At 35.7% G+C, this 24,267-nt stretch overlaps 2 protein-coding genes across 4 annotated transcripts; one reads left to right on the top strand and one right to left on the bottom strand.

The window, feature by feature from the left end:
• Positions 1 to 109: 109 nt before the first annotated feature.
• Positions 110 to 11,835, bottom strand: eno1a (enolase 1a, (alpha)). Of its 2 annotated transcripts, none has more exons than XM_081387678.1 (12): positions 11,692 to 11,835; positions 9,828 to 9,922; positions 7,817 to 7,912; positions 7,054 to 7,112; positions 6,336 to 6,405; positions 6,031 to 6,164; positions 3,798 to 4,020; positions 2,574 to 2,771; positions 1,379 to 1,580; positions 1,168 to 1,276; positions 1,021 to 1,079; positions 110 to 581 (listed from the first exon to the last, which is right to left on the bottom strand). In XM_081387678.1, the coding sequence occupies exons 2-12, from the start codon at positions 9,910 to 9,912 to the stop codon at positions 518 to 520; spliced, it is 1,299 nt and encodes a 432-aa protein (XP_081243804.1). In that variant the 5' UTR covers positions 9,913 to 9,922; positions 11,692 to 11,835; the 3' UTR covers positions 110 to 517. The 2 variants fall into 2 exon arrangements, with proteins under 2 accessions (XP_081243804.1, XP_081243805.1); XM_081387679.1 differs by lacking the exon at positions 7,054 to 7,112 and adding an exon at positions 6,754 to 6,812 and having other exon boundaries at positions 11,692 to 11,822.
• Positions 11,836 to 18,413: 6,578 nt separating this feature from the next.
• Positions 18,414 to 24,183, top strand: ca6 (carbonic anhydrase VI). 2 transcript variants are annotated; one of them, XM_081387676.1, is made up of 10 exons: positions 18,425 to 18,567; positions 18,837 to 19,016; positions 19,323 to 19,471; positions 19,849 to 19,944; positions 21,323 to 21,389; positions 21,499 to 21,656; positions 21,734 to 21,860; positions 21,963 to 22,046; positions 22,859 to 22,879; positions 23,015 to 24,183. In XM_081387676.1, exons 1-10 carry the CDS (start codon positions 18,483 to 18,485, stop codon positions 23,626 to 23,628), a joined length of 1,581 nt encoding a protein of 526 aa, XP_081243802.1. In that variant the 5' UTR covers positions 18,425 to 18,482; the 3' UTR covers positions 23,629 to 24,183. The 2 variants fall into 2 exon arrangements, with proteins under 2 accessions (XP_081243803.1, XP_081243802.1); XM_081387677.1 differs by lacking the exon at positions 22,859 to 22,879 and having other exon boundaries at positions 18,414 to 18,567.
• Positions 24,184 to 24,267: the final 84 nt, after the last annotated feature.

Here is a 24,267-nt window from a genome sequence, read left to right as displayed (position 1 = left end):
TAGATATTGCTAATTAATAATAATAATATAGTTGTTTTTTTATATATACATATATAAAATACAATTATATTATTTAATAAATAAATATAAACTTCACCCACACTCTTCCTTTTTAATAGGGATAATTTATTTGTTATGCCACACATATAGAACTAACACTTTTCAAAAGCAACACAACACACATACTCGTGCTGCACACTGCGGCACGGTGAACAACTTCAGCTCTTTCGTAAAACACTCAGTGGAGCACCAGAATCACAACAACTCACAAGAAGCTAAACAAAGATCTCTCACACACAGACACAATTGAAGGACTGATGCTATTTGGATACCAAAGCATGGATGGGGGCAGGGGCCGTCACGGAGAGCAGTGTACTGTGCCATAGACTACAGATCTGGACTTTTGAATACAGCTTCTCCATCTAGTCTCCATTCTACAGGAGCTGGCTTTGCGTGGCGTTTTGTGTAGGAGAGTAAAGCACGATGAGCACACTAAGACCGGTGACGGGCCGCCGCTTCAGATGGGCTTCCTGAAGTTCTTTCCAGCGAAACGAGCCTTGTCACCAAGCTCCTCCTCAATCCTGCAGATGTCAAACATTATCAGAATCAATCTTGGAATTTCACTCAGTTTAAACAACTTAAGAAGTACAGACTGGGACTTAACGCTAGTTATTATAGTTGCTTTAGTAAGACAAAATAATGCAGAAAAAAGTCATCACAAAAAGAGAAAACAAAAGTTTGAGGACGGTAACATTTTTAAAATGTTTTTGAAGGAATTCTCTTGTTCACCAAGGTTGCATTTATTTGATCAACATTTTTTTATAAAAAATTATTTAAAAAAAATAGTATGATTTTTTAACATTATAAATGTCTTTACTGTCCCCAAATCTTTGAAAGGTAGGAAATTTTACTATGCAAAAATCTTTTCCTGCATAATGCAGCGATTGACCAATCAGAATCAAGTATTCAATCAGAAGCCATTTAAGAGTGCAATAATGATACACAAACGCAAAAGCTCACCTCAGCAGCTGATTGTACTTGGCCAGGCGCTCAGACCGGCAGGGAGCACCAGTCTTGATCTGAGGGGAAAATGAGACAATTTACTTTTTGATCCCATACACAGCATTGGCCGGCCATAGCTAAGATGGTGTTTGGCAAATCACGTACCTGGCCAGTGCAGAGTCCGACCACAAGGTCAGCGATGAAGGTGTCCTCTGTCTCTCCAGAACGGTGGCTGACCATTACACCCCATCCATTAGACTGGGCCATCTTACAGCTAACAAAAGACATTACATACAAGATCAAATGCAGTTAAATTTGAGTTAGTTCTTATTTAAAAATATCCACAACCATCGTGTGAGATATTAGAAACACTCACGCCTGAAGGGACTCGGTGACTGAGCCGATCTGGTTGACTTTGAGCAGCAGGCAGTTGCAGGCTTTATCAGACACCGCTTTGGCGATGCGCTTGGGGTTGGTCACTGTGAGGTCATCACCCACCACCTGGATGCTAGTGCTGGCAGTGAAGTTGCTCCAGGCCTCCCAGTCATCCTGGTCAAATGGATCCTCAATGGAGACCACTGAAAAGCAAAGATGAGACTTGATTGATTTGGGCTGGAGCTGAAGTGACCACCTGGCACATATCAATCACAAAATCTACATATTTGTTTGGAAATGTAAACAGGCGGGATTTTTTTTTTTTTTTGAGATGTCAAAATATTGGCTCTATTAGGTCTTGCCGTGTAAATTCAAGTAAAGAGATCTGTGCAATGTTTACTTTAAGATATTTCAGATATGCTTTCAAAGTAATTAAAGCCATTATTTTTAATAGGTAAATATTTCTATTTCTATTCAACTTTTTAAATAAAGGATTTTTGCAGTTTGCAAAACTGGTATAAAGAATTATGAAATGGTACTGGTAAATAACTACTGAAATTTTGAAATTGTGACAAACCTCTTATGCTTAGGCTACATCAAAAATACAGTAAAAAGTATTATTGTGAAATATTATCACAATTTCTTTTGTAATATATTTTAAAATGTAATTTATTCATGTGATTATTCTAATCTAAATAAAAGTATTAGTTTCTTAATAGAAGTAATAAAACCTTACTGACCAAAAACTTTTGAATGTACCCTGCAATACAACTGTTTAATGAATATAGACCTAATACAGGTAATGCTGTATCCCGGGAACTGGTCTCAAGGGGGTTAAATCACCCCTGCCGAGACACCCCTTCAGCACGGTCTATGTCATTCACTGCTGGATCTTTTCAAAGACCTGGGTCTTTTTTTAGAAGATCTAAAGATACCCAACATGCATGAGGGAGGAATTTGTGTTTGGGTAAACATACTTAGGCAAGTAAAACGTGTGTTTTTGGTAACACTTTACATAAGGTTTAACATCCTTAACTAACAATTCATATTTTTATATATTCAAATTTGTTAATGTTAATCTATATACTAATTTATCACAAAACTTATGCACAAAGCAGTTGTCACTGGCCATCTGAGGATTACAGTGGAGTATCACACTCTCACACATAGTATCACTAAAGATCAGGGCAACTGACCAGGATAATCTTTAACAAAGCTCCTGTAGAGGTCAGCCAGCTGGTCAGGGCTGATATAACGGCTGGGGTCATCAGGTGATTTGAAGTCCAGGTCGTACTTGCCACCCTTGTAGAACTCAGAGGCGGCCACATCCATGCCGATCACAATCTTGTCGGTGTAGCCGGCTTTGCTAATGGCATTCTTCAGCAGCTCCAGAGCTTAAAAAGAAAAATTTTAGGTTAAAATGTTATCATTCATATATAAAGCAAAGTTTATGTTTAGGGTTTCTCATACAGGAATAAAAACTACATGTGTATAGAACGTCATACTGCAGACTGTTAACTTCCCAAAGGTGTTTCATGTCAAATGCCCATTTACAACTTTAAGAACTCATAACAAATCATTAATATTTCTATAGCAAAAAGATGAGTTCAGGCACTGATTTGTTCTTTTATTTAAACTCGAGGATCTATCATCTCGAGGATATATTTCATGGTGCTAACTTTTGGATTCCTGACTAATATTTTAAGACAACTAAATTAACATTGAGATAAAAAAAAAAATACTGGTAAAGAAGAGGATAAATATTTACACATTCAAAGAGCAAGTAATTCAGTTAAATGTGAAGAACTCTACATTATTTTTCTCTTAGGTGGGCAGATGGTATGACTGATTCGCAGACAGCACAAAGGTCATGAGCATTCCCAGAATTCCCCAGAGACTGAGCCACAGCTGCAGAACTTCACTAGTTTCAATTCAATTATAGCAATGCACAAGATCTTAAAATAAAAACATTTGTTTTTTGATGGAAAGAAATAAGTTTTGAAGTATAAGTTTAGGTAATGATTCACAGTAACTCAAGGATTTTGTTGTTCAAATGGTCATGTTTGTAAACTCACTTATCTATCATCAAGATAACAGTAATCTCTGACTCCTCGAGTTATCTCTGTGTCATCTACAATCAGTCTATATTATACCATATTGTTTATCAGTACATATCTGTACTAGTTTGCTTGCCAGAGGCTAACAGGATGAATTGATTTTAAATGTATGTATTTTCTTATATAGTTACCTTTAATTCCCCAAGTTTGTTTTTACCATGAATATGTTTTATATTTATGGTGTTGTTCTGTGTAAAAATATGGGCTATTTTACATCAATTCATAGTCCTGCAGCATTTACATCCTTAAAAATCTGCTCCATAAAAATGCAAGGCATTCTAGATCTAAACTCCAGAATCTCACCTTCTTTGTTCTCAAGGATGTTGGGGGCGAAGCCACCTTCATCGCCCACATTGGTGGCATCTTTGCCGTACTTCTCCTTGATGACATTCTTCAGATTGTGATAGACCTCAGCACCAATGCGCATGGCTTCTTTGAAGTTGCTGGCACCGATGGGCAGGATCATGAACTCCTGCATAGCCAGCTTGTTGCCGGCGTGGGAGCCGCCGTTGATAACGTTGAAGGCCTTTGAAAACAGACAGTCTATTTATATTGTGCCAGAGTTTGCATACTTCAGTATTGTTTATGGTACATGGGAAATTTATTCCAGACCTGAACAATCAAGCATGCACTAATTCAGCAATTTTGGCTGACATAAGCTAAATGTATTTCAACTGAAGCATTATAGAATTTTAGCCATATTTCCATCCATGCTGAGCTGGAAAAAAACCCTAATTTGTTAAAAAAAAAAAAAAGTTGCAAAGCATGATAAAATAGTGCAAAAGAGAAATGGAAGTTCTAGCCACTATGACTCTTGTCTTTAATTGAAAGTAGCTACGTTTCCATCCAAACTTATGCGCAAAATGGCAATATCGCACAAAACACATCGCACATTCAAGCAATTTTAAACCATTCCAGCTCAAGCATATTGGATCCGTGCATTAGCTCTTAAAGTGACAGCAGACAATAAATAGGCACTTTCCTTTAATAATGTTTGAACTTTATTAGTTAGGCTAGTAGTTTTTGCTGTGGTATTGAAGTACTTAAAGGACAAGTTCGGTATTTTACACTTAAAGCCCTGTTTACAGATCGTTTCTGATGAAATAGAACGGTTAAGATTACATTTTGGACAAATGCTGCTGTCCGGAGAATTTTAGGTTTCTTTCGCTTTCCCCCCCACCAGTAGACTGGGTGTATAGGTGCACTCGAACACTCCTTCCTAAAACACATTAAACTTTCGTTTACAAAGACGTGAAACTCACCGAGTGGTCAGGGGTGTCCACTGATATGCTCACACAAAAATCGCTGCAAAATATGCTTTCCAACAGGTTTTATCGTAGTTTTTGTCTCCTCCATTGACTTGCATTGGATGTGCTGTGAGGTACCGATTACTCCGCCACCGGAAACTGAAATGGGGTTCAGGGGTTGTTTTCTTCTTCTTCTTCGTGTTTTTTTTATGTCTATGGATCGCAAACAATGAAATGCCAGTGGTTTGCTTGCAAAGGTGCATTATCACCACCAACTGGGCTGGAGTGTCTATTATTCAAGCTCTCAACGGAAGAATCTACGGGTGTGAGACGTTTGGAAAAATAGGTCCACAGTTTTACAACGAATGGTAAAACACCTGTTGGAAAGCATATTTTGCTGCGATTTTTGTGTGAGCATATCAGTGAACATCCCTGACCACTCGGTGAGTTTCACGTCTTTGTAAACGAAAGTTTAATGTGTTTTAGGAAGGAGTGTTCGAGTGCACCTATACACCCAGTCTACTGGTGGGGGGGAAAGCGAAAGAAACCTAAAATTCTCGGGACAGCAGCATTTGTCCAAAATTTTATCTTAACCGTTCTATTTCATCAGAAACGATCTGTAAACAGGGCTTTAAGTGTAAAATACCGAACTTGTCCTTTAATGTGTTGCTTGAAGTAATAAATGGAAAACAAAGTTACATTTGCCCCCGACCCCCAATCCAAAAAATTATCCGATCCGTGACTCAAAAACCGTAATATGATCCGAATTGTGAGATTTGTGATCCGTTGAACCACTACGGTGCACTAAAACTAATCCGCTGGTTAGTCCATTTATTCAATCACATCCACTGTTGAGGCCAATTCAAGGTTTGTGTTGCACATCGAGGGATTTATTCGGTAAATGTGTTTATATCGTAGGCTATGCACATGTTGTCTTATCGGATAAAAAAATGTATCCGCCATCAATTGAGTGCATGTTTTTTATGCACATTTTTTTCATTTATGCATTTTTTGGCATCTCCATCCAGCATTTTTTAATGCAATATCCCAAAATGTGCACACAATTAGGTGGATGGAAACATAGTTAGTGATAACTTATTAGTGGTTTAGAGTGTGCAGACAGACGCTCTGATAAACTTGATGTAAACATGACTAATTAATAAAAAAATTCCTTTAGGTTTGCTTAACAAAAAAGTGATATCCCAAAATTTGCATAAAATAGGTGGATGGAAACATCAAAACATTGTAATGTAGAGCAGAAAAGACTGTTTATTCTTCTGAGCACGTACAGGGACTGGGAGAATGACTTCTGGGTTGCCAGCGAGGTCTGCGATGTGGCGGTAGAGGGGGACGCCCTTCTCTGCAGCACCAGCCTTGCACACAGCCAGGGAAACGCCCAGGATGGCATTTGCACCAAACTTTGCTGTGGATTCAAGTGAGCACATTCATTAAAATCATGGATGCATATTTCAGAGTCTTTATAAAATAGCTGTGATAAATAACACTTTCATTTCGTAAATACATTGTTATAGCAGCTAAAGGAATTGTAATGATAAAAAAAACAAAAAACACTTAATCATATTAATATGCTTACACTTGTTTTCTGTGCCATCCATATCAAGCATCAGCTTATCGATCTTCTCCTGCTCCAAGACTGAAACGCTCTGTTTAAGCACAAGAGATTAATTCATGATAATATTAATCATTCTACAAGGAGTATGATGTCCACACAAACTTCATTTAGCATAGAACAAATGCAACGTTATGGCATTCACAGCATTGTGAGATTAGGGGGAGGGCTTTATCTTTATAACTGTCTTTAAAAATGACTAAATTCTAATATTCTATCAAACATTAGTGTTCACAACAAGACACTTACCATTTCAAATAATGGTCCCAAACTTATCTAATTCTCTCAAATAATCTTACAGTACTTGTCTTGCATATTACGAATAACCACAGCTCAACAACAGTACACATTATCATGTTAGTCAAAGAACAAATATTCCTACCTGGCTAACCAGAGCAGGTGCAATTGATTTATTGATATGCTCAACAGCTTTTGAGACACCTGCAGGGACACAAGCAGACCATCACTGACCAAGGCCAAGGAGTGGATGAACATGCAGAGCAGACATGACTAGATGATCACAGAGCAGGTAAGTGCTGTACTGTCAATGAGAACATCTGTGATCACCTACAAATACCTGCCGTGGTTAGTCATCAAAGCAAACCCAAACGCTCATGCTGCTTCTGTGCTATATCAAAAGGGGTTAAGTTCCTCACTTCAGTTAATACACACGCTAATTTACCTGATTACACAAAGCAGGTGCCAAGAACTCATTTACATATTTAACAGCTCTTTTCACCCCTGACAGAGGAGAAAAGACGGCAGAAGAAACAGAGGATGAGAGAAGAGGAAAAAACTGCAGTGCCAATGGAAAGAGCAATGACAAAAACTGTGAGGGAATTATATATTTCAAAGAAATTAAGAAATGAATGTTTAAAAAAATAAACAAATAAATAAAAGTATATTCTGAATTTCATTCAGATTTTCACTGGATGGTTATTATGATATATGAAATAAACATTATATTATGCACATTTGTATAATGTTTCACAAAGAAAATTAAATTAGATTTTTATAGGCACACTAATTTTCACATTTATTATTATTAATGTCAAAAAAGGTTGTGCTGTTTAATATTTTTGCAGAAACTGTTTTACATTTTTCTGGATTCTTTAATGAATAGAAAGTTCAAAGAACAGAATTTATTTGAAATAGAAATCTTCTGTAATATTATAAATGTCTTTACTGTCACTTTCAATCAATTTAATGTGTCCTTGCTAAATGAATATTAATTTCATTCTTACTGAATAGTTTTGTGTATATTTCATTATTTATATTTTAATCTAATGCATTTCAAAAACCCTTAACAATATACAATGCAATAACAATGCAATAATGTTCAAAAACTCCTCAAACGTTAAAACTTGAATAATTTTTTTCATACTGTAAAGGATAGAGATGATTTGAAATACTACATGTACAAACTGAATATCTGAAATACAAACCTTTGCCCAGATAACGTGTCTTGTCATTGTCGCGGAGTTCAAGGGCTTCATAGATGCCAGTGGATGCGCCGCTGGGCACTGCAGCTCTGAAGAGGCCTGTTGAACAATAAATATGTATAACCATTCACAGGTTTCCTCATTCAATGTACATGTACAAACAACTCTGCTGATTTTTCTCAAATAAATCCGTTTGTATACAATCACAATGTATAGAATCTCTGCATACCGCCAGCGGATTACATATCAATATATATATAGTGCATAATATCTTTAAAGGAAAACAAAACTAATTGATTGATTAAACAATTGATAAAAAGCATGAAGCCTCAAGCCTATTTTTTTATCAACTACACTCAATGTAGGAAGTGTTGTAGAGGGGGTTTCCTCTTGTGATGTAACCGACTGAGAGAAAGGTTGAGGTTGGCACACGTGCACTTCATGATGGCACATTTCAACTCCAAGTGTGGCAAATCTGCCCATCCATATTCAATCAGCTCGGCTTGCCAGAGCGAGCAGACGAGTCGACTGCCAGAGCGTGCAGATGAAAACGGATTTAAAGCTTAACCAGAAAAAAAAAATCAACTATTACATAGCGATTTTGTACCCAACCAATCATTTTCACCAAGCAACAGTAGAGTACCCAAACATACAAAATAAGAAACCTGAGTAGAATAATTTCTAGTTCTGATCTTTGTAGCATATCTGTGTTAATACACTGATCCAATCATTATCATATCAAATGATTTTCCAAATTCCTAAAAATTGTGCACTATTAAAACAACTCTAAGCTATACTTTAGGCTGTATTTTTCCAGCCCGACCTCACACTGTTTAATCAAAACACATTCATTAAGCTGCGCTCAAATACACACAGACGCATTAGATCTGGGTGAGTTGTCTGCACTTCATCTGGGACAGAGAGTAGTACAGGAACATTGGCAAAGGATGAATATACATTTTACACAATAGTCCCTAAAAAAATAGCACCTTCATCTTACACAGGGAAGTATCTACTAGCTTGGCAGTGTATGCCAACTCCCTCTCTCTCTTCAATACAATCTGGCAGGAGAGACATTCTACATATTTGCTCACTTGCCAGCCTCAATCTTTCAAAATGGTCACTGAATATAATTAAATCTCTGGGCATAATATGTTAGAGGCCAAGACACCGCCTTGTGTTAGACTAGAGTGCGTGCCACTAGACAAAAAGCAAGTTCTAAAATCATGTATATACTTGAATGTTGTTGTGAATGAGCAAAACATTAATATGAGAATAATGGCAAAGTCTAAATGTACACTAGCGTTAAAAAGTTTTTTTTATGTTTTTGAATGAAGTCTCTTATGCTCACCAAGGCCACATATATTTTATCAAAATTACAGTAAAATCAATAATATCGTGAAATATTATTACAATTTAAAATATAAATATAGTCTACTGTCACTTTTCATCAATTTAATGCATCCATGCTAAATAAATTCATTTCTTTTAAAAAGAAATCCTGTGTTCATGTGCAAAGCACCACCATACAGTAGCAATGCAATCCAAGTGGTATGTATTACTTTGGCTATTTATAACCACCTACAACCTGATATGTCGACTCTGGGCTATTGGACTCCAACATGAGGGCCTGAATAGGCAGGGAGCCGTTCAGAAGCTCACCCATGTGAAACTACCACCGCATTCAGACTCTACGCCCCAATAACATCGCATACAATGTCAATTACTGTCGCTTTGTATTGATGTTGGACATGTAATGGACTGTTCTGCACAGCAGTTGAAGAGACAGTTTGTGGGCAATGCATTTTATCTCTGAAATGGTCTCAGTTTTACATTTGCATGTCAACCTTGCAAAATGGATGAATGGATTAAATGTCCTGAAAGAAGGGTCAGATCAATGTATAATATATATAATTAATAATTTTTTGAGTATTAAAAAACTATTTGTGGTAAATAATACAATGCAAAACGCTCGAAAATGTTAAAAGTGCTTGACAATTTGATTATTACAAACCTTTCTTAGTGTAGAGATCAACCTCCACAGTGGGGTTTCCACGGGAGTCAAAGATTTCACGGGCGTGGATCTTCAGGATAGACATGGTGCAGTTTCTGAGCAGAAAATAACATGTTAAGAACATGAGGAGCTGATAGGGACATCAGATAATCACAAAATAACACAAATAAGGCTGGAGATGCACTATATACCGGTACCATACTTCATATCGATATCACTATAAAGTCTAAATTTTATTTTTAAATTTAAATCTTAATATAACTAATTAATAATTAGCAAAACTCAAAATAAATATCTTTTTTTATTATTATGTACACTAATGTTGTGATGCCTAAGTTGACTTCACAGTACTTTATTTTTATTATAAATAGAATTCATATTTATTACAATTAGTTTATTCTATATATTGCACATTTGGTCAAAGCTAATCCCACTGAAGGCCTTATGGTGATTTCCCCACTAGGAAATTATTACTCTACTCCAAATTGAGTCAAAGATGAAGAAGGTACTGTTTCACCATGGTGATTCCCCACTAGGAAATTATTACTCTACTCCAACTTGAGTCAAATGTGAAGAAGGTACCGTTTCACCATCAGCATAAACTCCTTTTATGATTTGGAGTTTCAGTTGATGCAGTCCTCAAAGGACTTACAGATTCAAACTGAGTAATCCACCCCTTTTTGACAGTCAACATGAGCAACAGGCAGCAAGATTTGAGAATAAACTAACTTAATGACATGCAGTTGACTAGCTCCCTCTCCAGCCAAGAAAAGCTGAGCCTTTCAGCTGTCAGCACCTGTTCACCTAAAAATGCAGCTGCACTGGACATTTGGAAATATGAAGTAACACTTGAATCAACTCAAGCATGATGCCGTTGAAGGTTTAATCAATTAATCCGGGACACTAATCCATCAAATTAATTAATTACTTGACCTTCTTTAAAATAATTAGTTTTCTGAATCTGTTGTGTCCTTAAACAAAGGATTTATTTGACTCATGTAGGCAAACATTAATATATCAAAAAACAATATTTTCATTGTTAGACCAGGATGTCACAAGAAAACCCTTTCCCATGAATATCACAAGACTCATTTCCTCATCATCACCATTTCCTGCCCAGTCAACATGGTTTGCTAACATATAAAACCACTTCATTTGGACCAATGGAAAATCCTATAGCCTTAAATGTCTGTGGAAACTTCCTACTGGCCACAACACAGTGGGTTGGGTTATCTGAGACAGACAGTCACAAGTGCCAGGCCTCCTGTCTGCAATGGGTCGAGAATGTGTTGCTATCAATTTTAAGACTGATAATGAGAATTACATTAAATTTAGCTTCAAATTCAGGACTTTAAACATGGTAATGACCATTAAAATGGGTTTGGTGATCTGTCACTACATTTCATTCAGTCTCAAATAAATCTATTTGCAACGTTTAAAAGCTACAAAATAAATAACAGCAATGTCTCCCGTTTAAAAGCCTTTCCGATATCCGATGTCAAACTGGGACTCGTTTTAGTTTGCTGTCAAAAGACCAGCTGTAACCTAAGACGAACTACTTCCAACATAAAATAGCCTTTTATAATTTTGAATGAACCTGTTTAATGTAACCTAGATCACAGATGTATCTATTCTTAAAAAGAACTCGCATGTGCGTGACATAAATGTTGCAATGTTAAATTTAGATAACAGTAACTGAATACTGAGATTCTAGAGGACGTCACCGCACGACAGCATCACCTTCAATATTGCATAACTCGGTCGAACATCACGACCACTGATTTGGCACATCTTAATTATCATGACAAATGTTTTTAACTGCTAAAATATAGAAGCTACAACAAACGCCCACGATTCACCTTACCTTATCTGGCCTAACCAGTGCAAGGGAAGTCGAGTGCTGACCGTGGTGCAAAGCAGAGAAGGCAGAAGGCTGATGGAGTTGCGCACTGTTAAATGTTGAGCATCAGGAAGCGGTCAGCGCGAGCGCGCTTCTCGCGCTGTGATTGGTCAGACGCGCATCACGCGGCACGATAATGAGATTGCATGGCAAAAGGCACGTTTTCAACCGGCAAGACTCCGCCTTCGACAGGGATGCGGAAATTTTAATTCATTGATTAAAAGCTTAAATTTATTTTATCTAAAGGCTATGGATTAAATGTACTTGACGTTATGGGGGATATAAGTTGTGGATGTTGTGTTTGAAGCTTTTTGCATCGAGTATTCTCGTGTTTTATGGTGGAAACTGGTGCATTGTGGAGTACGTGCAGAGCATCACCTACTTCAGTGCTGCGTCATTGTGAGCGTGCACATGAGTGAACAGAAACTGATTGGACATGGCAGCTTTTATGTCATTTTGAGCTCAGTTTACATTGTGATTTATAAAATTATGTATATTCGATTGCACGCTAGTTTCAAATGGTATATTGTTCATAATATTAACAATGATGATGACACTATCTTAAACTATGTTTGTATATATAATTTGAACTTAAGTTAAGGGTGTTGTTTAAATGATAGCCTACTATAATTCATTTGATAGCTGAGATCTTTTTGTTTTTTAATTTTATTTAGTCAAAGCAATTATCTTTGTAAAATAGAAAATAAACTTAATTCATTTTTTCAATCATCTTATTTTTTAAGTGTATTTAGATCATTACTTTCTATTTTATGTATTCAATAGGGTAACATATCATAATATATGAAGGGCACAGTTTGTAAGAATTATCATTTACAACCAGACAAATTTTCAATGTCATCTCCCCATCTCAAACGCACATGATGGACCAAGTGATGCTGTGCGATTTCTAGCTACAACTATGGCAGCCTCGTTCATTGAATGACCTTGAGCAACATTACTACTGCGCCATCTTCTGGCTGCTGATAGGACAAGCACTTTAAACGGAATAAGCAGTACAATTGTAAGAGTTTGTATGAGTTTTCAGCTTTTTATATACATATTGTGACAAAATCCACACTACTGTTCTAAAGTTTGGAGTCTGTAAGATTTTTATCAAAAATACAGATAAAACAGTAATATTGTGAAATATTACTACATTATTTCTATTTTAATAAAGATGAATTTTCAGCATCATTACTCCAGACTTCAGTGTCACATGATTCTTCAGATATCATATGATGATTTGGTGCTCAAGAAACATTTCTTATTATTATCAATGTTAAAAACAGATGGGCTCCTTAATATTTTTGTGGAAACCCATGAATAGAAAGTTAAAAGAAAATGGCACTTATGATATAGAAATATTTAGTAACATTATTTGAATTTACTGTCACTTTTGATCAATTTAATGCATCCTTTGCTGAATAAAAGTACTAATGTATTTAATAATTTAAAAAACTTCCCTGAAACTGTTAGTTTTATAATAATATTTTTAAAGCACTGTTCAATAGTTGTCATTGCAGTCTCTCTTAGGCTATTTTGTCTCCAGTTTGTCCACTTCCCTGGAACAACTTGTAAAAACAAGTCTTGACAGCTGTCATCAACGGTGTCTATGTCTGTTAAACATCTTTATTCATGAGTAAACATATTTGCTCTTCATTCAGGATAAGACATAGGGTTACACTTTATTTTAAGGTGTCTGTTAAGTGTAATTAAGCATTTAAGTACTGTGTAATATAATTAACTACGTGCACTTAGGGTTGGGGTTTGGTTTAGGGTAAGTTGCATGTAATTATGCATAATTTATAGTTAATACTATGTAAATTCATGCAACATGTGTAACAATGAAACTGCAAAATAAAGAGTTACCAGACGCTTGATTTAGCAAGAAACTTGACAAAAGTTCGAGTGATTAGAATCTGCTACCAGCTGCCCTGTTATCGGTTTTGCCCATGCTTGCCATAGTGTTGATATTATAAAAAAAAAACTACTGAAATGCGATTGCGACATTGATTATTGTATACTGTCTACTGCAGCCTTTCTCAAAGTGGGTGCCGCGGCACACTGGGGTGCCTCCTGACTGTGTCAGGGGTGCCGCCAAAAAATTACGTAGGCTAAAAAAAAAAAAAAATCTGACATTTCATATATAAATATATTTGAATTTACATAAATACATTCTTCTTCTTTTAACCCTTTCGCACGTACGATCAGTCCCTGGAGCACCGGTGTGATTAGAACGGTCAGTGCATGACGTGATCAACTGCTAAATTCAAATGTGCTTTTGCGCGTTGGCTGGCGCTGAGCCAGAGACAGGCGCGCTCAGCTGTCATATATCACAACTTTTCAGTGTTTTCATCCACATAATGTTTGTTTTAGGTTTCAGACATAATTACAAAAAAAACAATACATTTAGAGTTTGTAAAATACACACTGATGTCAAAGGAAGAGGCAATAATAATAATTTATATTATAATTAGTTTTATTCATATCAGATACACATTGTGTAAGTAACTTTAAAATTTACTCTATTCTTCTCCCAGTTCACCTGCCACTTCCTTTTATGTATTTCGGGAGAAGTGGGTGAATTCACTTGTTGTAAATCCAACAGATCCGATTCTCTGAACTGCGTCTGAGGCACAAACTAACATGGCGGCGCCCATCGCGCATACAGCTCAACTAACGCGATCGTTATAATGGTGTTCAAAAAACAAAACACTTCCACTTGCATATATTTGACAATCGGAATATCAGATATTTCATGCCATATCTAACAAATTTGTGAATATTTTGAATAAAAAAGAAAAAATGACATAAAAGCAGATCATAATTCATTCATCTCTGTTGTTGCTGCGGTGTGTCACGTTACAAGCAATGACGCGTCACCATGGAAACCATAAAGTGACACATTCTAAATAACGGTCCCCTTGAAAAACTCACGCTGGGGGGGGTCAGCCAGAATATATTAAATTTACGTGTGAAAGGGTTAAACATATTATGAACGGATTAATAAAATTGTCAATTCATTTTATATATATATATATATATATATATATATATATATATATATATATATATATATATATATATATATATATATATATATATATATATATATATATATATATATAATTTGCATTTGGGTTATGCAGTGTTTTTAAATTATATTTTACACTGGGGTGCCTTGAGATTTTATGCACTTTTGAAAGGTGCCCTGACTGAAAAAAGTTTGAGAAAGGCTGGTCTACTGTATAAGTAGAAGCTTATCTGATAAATAGTTACACTTGTGTAATACTGATTTACGAAATTATTTCTGCAACTCATTAGGCCTAGGCTACAATTAATTCCCATTGTTATTATTATTTTATTATCTAAAATAAATCAGCTTTTATTAGGCTACTGATATATTCATCTCATGTGAGTATATTTTAAATAGATTTTAAATAGATGTTAAGGGTAACCCTTTGAACTTACTATATTTGAATTTACTGTCACTTTTATTCAGCATCCTCTGCTGAATAAAAGTACTACTGTATTTAATCATTTAAAAAACTTTCCTGAAACTGCCCTGAAATAAAGGATTTGCTTGCTTGTCATTGTGTTTGGGAGATTTACTTGCATTAGTCAGACCCCTAACCAATTCTCTCATTACCCTGAGTTACAGATCTAACACTGAAATTTAGTTTTTATTTCAAACCACTGAAGACTGACAAGGCTTGAGGCAATAGAAAAAAAAAAAAAAACATCTGTTGTCTTATAAGTGCTGTAAAATACTGCAATAGCCATTTTCTAAATTCTCCTTTCAATTATGCGACAGGCAACTGATAAAAAAAATCACATTGGCATTTGTATAATGTACCAGTTTTTCACTTTATCTCTTTCACAGAAAGTTCTTAAGGACGCAACATTCATCAACATTTTTATCTCTGCACCTTTATCTGTTTGTGTACCCTTATTGTCCTGTACCCCTTGCTAGATTTATAGATTTGGGTGAATGCTGTCTTTTTGTTGTTCTAATTTAGGAACTGCCAGGTTTGATGTCTTGTAATGTCCCTATGTTCCCTTGCTGCTGAAATCTAAAAACAAAAAAACAAAAACCGGAAATTGCTTCACAAATACAGAAAAATACCACAGCTGACTGTTAGTTAGATTGAATAGCATTGATGTTAAAAGCATGTCACATTTAAATATATAAAAAAGCAACAATGTCAGATTAAGATCAGAATTTTTTGAACCTTTTTGATCTGACAAAAACCAGTCCCACAGCAGTGGATTTCTGCACCTCATTTCACTTTGTATTTAGGTAAAAGGTACATCTTGATCACAACATGTTTTCCCTCACTGCAAATATGCTACTATTATGGCTTTTGCAAACCCCATACATGTTTCCACAGAGGTCTATGAGTAATGGACAGTATACGAGGAGCTCTTGACATGACTGACTGGAGCACCTTTACTTCATTATCAACTACTAAACTCTAGAGTCTTCAAAGTAACCTTTGACCTCTCTCACTCATGAGTACCTCGTTTAATCACTGCCAGGCCTCTTTGAAGTGGATTCCACATCCGACAATTAAAATAACAGTGTTGGGACATCCCAAATACTTTTGTCTACCCGATTTTTTATTTATTTGTGTATTGTTTTACTTCATCTTTAGAAACAGCATATTTCCACTGTTACTTCTGTTAAATATTTTCAGTAGGTTCAGTGCTTTGAAATAAAAATGTCACAATGTTAGTTTTATAATAATATTTTTAAGCACTGTTCAATGTATTGTTTGTCATTGCAGTCTCTCTTAGGCTATTTTGTCTCCAGTTTCTCCATTTCCCTGGAACAACTTGTAAAAACAAGTCTTGACAGCTGTCATCAACGGTGTACATGTCTGTTAAACATCTTTATTCATGAGTAAAACATATTTGCTCTTCATTCAGGATAAGACATAGGGTTACACTTTATTTTAAGGTGTCTGTGTTACAGTGTTATTAAGCATTTAAGTACTGTGTAATAATAATTAACTACATATACTTAGGGTTGGGGTTTGGTTTAGGGTTAGTTGCATGTAATTATGCATAATTTATAGTAAATACTATGTAAATTCATGTAACATGTGTAACAATGAAACTGCAAAATAAAGAGTTACCAGACGCTTGATTTAGCAAGAAACTTGACAAAAGTTTGAGTGATTAGAGTCTGCTACCAGCTGCCCTGTTATCGGTTTTGCCCATGCTTGCTATAGTGTTGATATTATATATATAAAAAAAAACTACTGAAATGCGATTGTGACATTGATTATTGCCTAAACCTACAGTAGAAGATTATCTGATAAATAGTCACACTTGTGTAATACTGATTTACGAAATGATGTCTGCAACTCATTAGGCCTAGTCTATTAATTCCCATTGTTGTTATTATTATTTTATGATCTAAAATAAATCAGCTTTTATTAGGCAACTGATATATTCATCTCATGTGGGCATATTTTAAATACAGTGCTATGCATAAGTTTAGACACCCATGCTAAAGTTGACTAAAAAGAGGAATAAAAAATCATCTTTTGGAAATTGAACTTAATGCCTTAATTTAAAAAATTAGGAAAAATCCAACCTTTAAGGACACCAATTTTCTTTGTAAATGAATAATGTATCAAGTTTTTTTTTTTTTTTTTTTTTTTTTTAGGATACTATGCATCCTGATAAAGTTCCCTTGGTCTTTGGAATTAAAATAGCCCCACATCATCACATAGCCTTCACCATACCTAGAGTTTGGCATGGAGTACTTTCTATAAGATCATCTCTCAATGCAAATCAAACCAGCTATTAGGCTAAATGAAATAAAACCATGCCAATCTCTAGGAATGGTGAAGGCTATGTGATGATGTGGGGCTATTTTAATTCCAAAGGTCAAGGGAACTTTATCAGGATGCATAGTATCCTAAAAAAAATTTTTTTTTTAAATACTTAAAAATAAAAATCTGCCTGCCTCTATGGGAATTTAACACAGGGGTGTCCAAACTTATGCACCCTGTATTTTAAGGAAGAACATTTATTTATTTACGATACATTATTCATTCACAAAGAAAATTGGTGTCCTTAAAGGTTGGATTTTTCCTATTTTTTTTAATTAAGGCATTAAGTTCAGTTTCCAAAAGATGATTTTTAATTCCTCTTTTTAGTCAACTTTAGCATGGGTGTCTAAACTTATGCATAGCACTGTAGATTTTAAATAGATGTTAAGGGTAACCCTTTCTAATAAAAAAAAAATAAAAAAAATAAATATATATATATATATATATATATATATATATATATATATATATATATATATATATATATATATAGGCCTACTCTAAAAAATGCTGGGTTGTTTTAAACCAACTTTAGGTCAAATATGGACAAACCCAGCCATTGGGTTAATGTTTTACATTACATTTTTAACCCAACATTTGGGTTTGTCCATATTTGACCCAAAGTTGGGTTAAAACAAACCAGCATTTTTAGAGTGTAATACGATTAAGATTAAACATGAAAAGTGGAAAGGGGAAACCACTGAACAAAACCAGACTGACCTGTTGGTGATTCTGAAAATTAACTGCCTCAAACAGTATTTGCCAATTCGTCAAAGCTTCTGTAAATGGCCATGTTACTACACGCCTTTGGCATTCTGGGTGTAAACCGTTGCAATCGATGTCACTCTCAGGCAGAAGTAGCACCTCTTTACAGCAACGAGAGAACAGCCTGAGACTGAGTGCACTTTCAGCATGGAGCTGTTTGTAGTCCTGTTATACGCCGGTTTGGTGAATTTTGCATCGGCTGGAATAGATGGAGAAAAGTGGACCTATTCAGGCAAGTGCTCGCTTCATTTTTTCTCTTTTTTTTTGTGTTACAAATATTCACACCATCAACCTTACGAGTACTGATGCCCACATAAAAGATAAATATTGTATTTCTGGGGTAGGCTATTAACGGTTTTTTTTTTTTTACCCCTATTTTTAACGTTTTAAAAATCTGATAACATATTAAGAGCGGTAATTTTTGGAATGCAGTCTGTCAAGTAATGCCCCCCGCCCCACCGTCGTAGCATACTATTTTAAATGACTCACTTTTTCATACAGAAGGAGAACTGGATCAGAAGCACTGGGCAGAAAAGTTTCCGGAGTGCGGCGGCTCTAAACAGTCTCCCATTGACATCCAGCGCCGCAAAGTGCGTTACAATCCACGAATGCTACAGCTCGAGCTGACAGGGTATGAGAACATGTACGGCAGCTTTCTCATGAAGAACAATGGACATTCTGGTATGAATCCTTGAATTAAAAACACCTCTTTTGAATGGGAGATTTAGGCTACTCTTTTTATTTATTTACTTTTAAATCAGTAGGCTCTATACCACCTGCAACTGTTTGGTGATCTGTTATCTACCTACACCTTAAGCTTTGTCGCCATCTCGTGTCAAAAAATACTTAGGCCTATCTATTTTGTAATAACAGAGCATCTTTGCAGTTTATGTCTGTAGGCTATATAATACATGCTTCTCTCGTCTTACTCTATCTAACCTTCACAGGTTAGGTTAGGTTTTCATGAATCCTGTTTGTTTTTAACAGTGGAGATTCAGCTGCCACAGACTATGATGATTACCGAGGGGTTTCCAGACCACTACACTGCAGTCCAAATGCATCTGCACTGGGGAGGCTGGGACTTGGAGGCCAGTGGATCAGAGCACACAATGGACGGCATCCGCTACATGGCAGAAGTACATCGTTCACTTAGGCCTGACACATTAAATAACATTTGGAGATGTCCGGGTTGTAAATATAGCAGTGGTGTATTTTTAAGGCATTGTTTTCTTTAGTGACTGTTGGGCTGGGGACTTATCCATTCAAGTGCTGCTGGACATGTGCCTGAAATGTTAATATGTTGGGATCTATTTTAGACAAATATGCAGTTATCATTGTTCTTACTGAATTAGAAGTATTATTCCTGGCTGTATTTAACTTGCTCAAGAATATTGAGAAACTTTTAGTATAGCAATACAGAAGGGCTTGTTTGTGTAACATACATTTGAACTTCTCAGTTCTCAATTTGCATTGCAGTTTCTAACACTTTTCTCTTTGACTTCTTGTGTCACAGCTCCACGTGGTCCACTACAACTCTAAAAAGTACAGTAGCTTCAAAGAGGCCGTAGATAAACCAGATGGTCTTGCAGTTTTAGCCTTTTTTTATGAGGTAAGATTGGCTATATATGATTTTTCATCTTGTTGGAAAGTGGAATAATGTTTTTATTTATTTATTCATTTATTTTGATGCAATGCTGCCATCTAATGGAAATAAGGGAAAGCAAATTATCTGCAAATATAAATAACTACAGAAAAAAAAACGAAACTAAAATGTTCATTTTTGTCTGTGTGAATCCTCTTTTAAGAGCTGGGCTGTGCACCATATTACCCTACATTGCCTGAAGCAACTTGAGTAAAGTTAGACATCTGCGTTCTCTGAACTAAATGGGTTAATTGATCAGACCGCTGTGTGGTGGCCTACTGCCTGACATTCTGTTCCCACAAGATTGTGTGCAGGTCACAAGCTCCCACTTCCATTAAATGGGGGAGGTCATTGTTTTAGTAACACAACTATTGGCATTCTAGTATTCTGCAATATGTAGTTCAGTTGCATGTCTTTCTCTGCAATCGCTTGGGTAATAGCTGGGCTTTTAATAATGATCAATAGTGTGTTCATGAAACCATTACATAATGTTTTATCTGAATGTTTACACCTGAATGGCTTAAGCAACTGCGCATAGTTTAAGAGCAATTAACAACATGGCACTAGTTATGTTATTTTATGTAGGCTACTATTTCGTTTTCGTTTCAACTAATTGTAAAAATTTGTAAAAAAAAATATAAATATATATTTAATGGTATATTAATATTAAAGTATATATATTTATAAATATAACATATTTTGATGTATTACAAATATGTAAATATACTTAAATATTAATAAAATATATATAAAAAATCTATAAGATTATAATTTTACACTATATTTTTACAATAATGATAAAATTATATATATATATATGAAGAGTTCAGATGCAAAAACCTCTAAATGCCATCTGAAAGTTTCTTCTAGAATGATAATTTTTATCAAGCTTGTATATTTAAGTTCAATAATTTCACTTACATATATACATATATACATGCATATATGATCGCCATGATTTTGCCAAGACATGTTCCTGGATCATGTTTTGTTGATCCTGGAAAAACATTCCTGTCCAAAAACATAGTCCTAATGCTATTCCTACCCCTAAACCTACTAAAATCAGAGAGAAATGATCACAGAGTGAATAAGAATGTGTATAAGCCCCTAAGCCTTGTTGGAAGCCTAAACTTGACATTAACTGTAAACCTATCCCTCAAACCTGATTGGTTGATTGGAATGTTGTTACAGGATCAATAAGGATGTTGATCACGTTCAACATTGTGTAATATATATATATATATATATATATATATATATATATATATATATATATATATATATATAAATCAAATATAGTGTTTTGCATGTAGCGGTATATTTGATATATGGATGCTTTGTTTAGGATGGGCATTTTGAGAACACGTACTACAGTGATTTTATTGCAAATCTGGCAAACATCAAGTATGCAGGTAATGCAAAACATTTTGGATTAGAATCTCAAAAAAATTTTATTCTATGTGGCTCATGCGTCTCGTCTATGCACTTTTTTTCTATATATTTTTCTCTTGCTCTTTGCAGGTCAGGCCATGAATATCACTAACTTGAATGTACGCTCCATGCTCCCAGAGAACCTCAGTCACTTTTTCAGATATCAGGGCTCCCTCACCACACCACCGTGCCACGAGAGCATTCTGTGGACAGTGTTTGAAACGCCTATCACCCTCTCTCACAATCAGGTGCCTTAAAAAGTTCACATGAAATAGTTTTCGATCTTTTTAGCTGTTTCCTTAACTCTTAATGCGATGACCTTCAGATCAGGAAATTGGAGAGCACATTAATGGACTATGAAAATAAGACCCTGTGGAATGACTACCGTATGGCACAGCCTCTGAATGACAGAGTTGTGGAGTCCTCTTTCCTCCCACGCCTGGGCAAAGGAGGTTAGGGCAGAGCTTCATCCATTCCAGCAGTTAGGAAAAAAACTCTTTGTTAGGTCTGCAGTGCCTGAGTATGTTCTCTCTCTCTTCTTTGGTTTCTTGCAGGATTTTGCCGTCAAGAGGAGATTGAGTCTAAGCTTAAAAGGATTGAGAGCCTTATTGTGTCACTGGACAAAAAAACGGTTCCAGGTATAACTTTTCATGAGAAATGTCAAGATTACAGGTAATCTTAAAGGGATAGTCCACCAAAAAATAAAAATAAATCTTCATGTCTTTCAAAACTAATATGACATTCTTTCTTCAGTGAAACAAAAAAGGAGTGATTTGTTGCAGAATGTACAAGCTGCTCTTTTACATACAATGAAAGTGAATGGTGACCAAAGCCGTCAAGCAGCGAATAACGACTTCAATTTGTGTGACTGTTCCTCACACAAATCTACCATATGGCTATAAAAGCTGTGTCATTTTATTTTAAGTTTTAGTAATTTTGTTAAGTGCTGTTGTCATTTTTATTGTTATTTAAATATATATATATATATACTTTAATAATCATAGTATCATAGTTGGTTCAGGTAGTTGAAGGGGCAACATTTTAATTTTAGTTTTTTAGGTTTAAGTTTTTCAAATAAACAATTTTTAAATCGTTTTTATAGTTTTAATAAATAACAACACTTTTCAGAATACTTGGAATATAGAGTATGAATCGTGGACTACTTTTACGATGCTTTTATGTTTAATCTTTTTTGGATCTTGACAGCCCCTGATCACCGTCCACTTTCATTGCATGAAACATTCAGATACTCTGCAAAAACATGTTTCATGGACGACTGAAAGTCATACAGGTTTGCAATGACACAAGAGTGAGTAAATAATGACAGAATTTTCATTTTTGGGGGAACTGTCCCTTTAAATGTGAGGTGTGTGGTTATCAATATACGTTAATCATCTGTTTCTGAGTTAAAATGAGCTTTGTCATTGATATTTGGTGTATCCTTTTCAAGGACCTTCGACTACACGTACAGGTGAGTATTTTTCGCAATGGGTGCAACTGTAGTTTTAGAACCAGTAGATATTCAATTATACCATGACAGCAAATGTAACCAAGTGAGATTTCAAATTGATCAACTTGCGAAGTTACGTTACCTTTTCTTCACAAGGCCAGCAACCTCTATCACCACTGGTCCTGTACTTCCCAACTAAGAATATGGAGAGCTACGCCATGGTGAACTTATCCCATCCCATGAACCTCCAATCCTTCACAGCCTGCATGAACGTCCGTATACCACCCAAAAAAGACCTCACTGTGCTGTCTTACTCCACTACATATGACAATGAGCTCATGATCACTTTGGGCTCTGAAGTGGGACTCTGGATCGGAGACGAGTTTGTTAATTTACCATTTGCACGTCAATCCCGTGACTGGACAAACTACTGCTTTACCTGGGCGTCACATAACGGAGGGGCTGAACTGTGGGTGAACGGACTGGTCGGGGAAGAACGCTACATTCGGAGAGGGTACACCATTGCAGCTGGAGGAACCTTCATTCTGGGAAAGGACCAGGATGGCTATTTGGGGATCTCAGATACCGATGCTTTTGTTGGCTACATGACCGATGTAAATGTATGGGATTATGTGCTGACTGCGGCAGACATTGGTGAGCAAATGTTGTGTGATAATGGCAAGGTGAAAGGGAATGTCCTGAGCTGGGGAATCACTCAGCTCAGTCTGTATGGAGGAGTTCAGCTGCAGGCTGAGCAGGTTTGCCACTGAGTGAAAGAAAGAAAGAAAGAAAGAAAGAAAGAAAGAAAGAAAGAAAGAAAGAAAGAAAGAAAGAAAGAAAGAAAGAAAGAAAGAAAGAAAGAAAGAAAGAAAGAAAGAAAGAAAAAGAGCGCCACAGGCTCAGAACCTTTTTAAACGAATGTCAATATCAGCACTATTAGCTCTGCCATCTTGAACTGTATACTCTCTCCTAGGGGAATAACGGCAATTTAAAGGGACAGTTCACCCAAAAATGAAAATTCTGTCTCACCCTAAAGTTGTTCCAAACCTGTATTAATTTCTTCTGCTGAACACAAAAGAAGATATTTAGAAGAATATGGGTAATCATTGGTAAACCCATCAACTCTTTTGTTTTCGGGCCCATCAACTCTTTTGTTACTGACATTCTTCAAAATATCTTATTTTGTGTTCAGCAGAAGAAAGAAATTCATACAGGGTTGAAACAACTTTAGGGTGAGACAGAATTTTCATTTTTGGGTGAACTGTCCCTTTAAAGCTGAAAGATATATTCTATTCTACTTGCTATATTCTATTCAGTATTTTAGATAAAAGCATTTCAATGTATTTTTACGCAATTGTATAATGTGAATCATATCTGAAGAATTTCAATGAACAACATTTGCATTCTTA

This window comes from Scardinius erythrophthalmus (assembly GCF_964197995.2).
Source record: "Scardinius erythrophthalmus genome assembly, chromosome: 15".
Lineage (NCBI taxonomy): Eukaryota > Metazoa > Chordata > Actinopteri > Cypriniformes > Leuciscidae > Scardinius > Scardinius erythrophthalmus.
The sequence above is the reverse complement of the archived record's forward strand: the minus strand, read 5'-3'. Positions and strand labels throughout refer to the sequence as shown.

Coding starts and splice junctions, on each gene's coding strand:
- eno1a (XM_081387678.1), bottom strand. CDS start 9,912: ATGTCTATCCTGAAGATCCACGCCCGTGAAATCTTTGACTCCCGTGGA. Junction 4,021..6,030: donor AAGTCATTCTCCCAGTCCCT/GTACGTGCTCAG, acceptor CTGTTTTCAAAG/GCCTTCAACGTTATCAACGG. Junction 1,277..1,378: donor GTCACCGAGTCCCTTCAGGC/GTGAGTGTTTCT, acceptor GTCTTTTGTTAG/CTGTAAGATGGCCCAGTCTA.
- ca6 (XM_081387676.1), top strand. CDS start 18,483: ATGGAGCTGTTTGTAGTCCTGTTATACGCCGGTTTGGTGAATTTTGCA. Junction 22,047..22,858: donor GGACAAAAAAACGGTTCCAG/GTATAACTTTTC, acceptor ATCCTTTTCAAG/GACCTTCGACTACACGTACA. Junction 22,880..23,014: donor ACCTTCGACTACACGTACAG/GTGAGTATTTTT, acceptor TTTCTTCACAAG/GCCAGCAACCTCTATCACCA.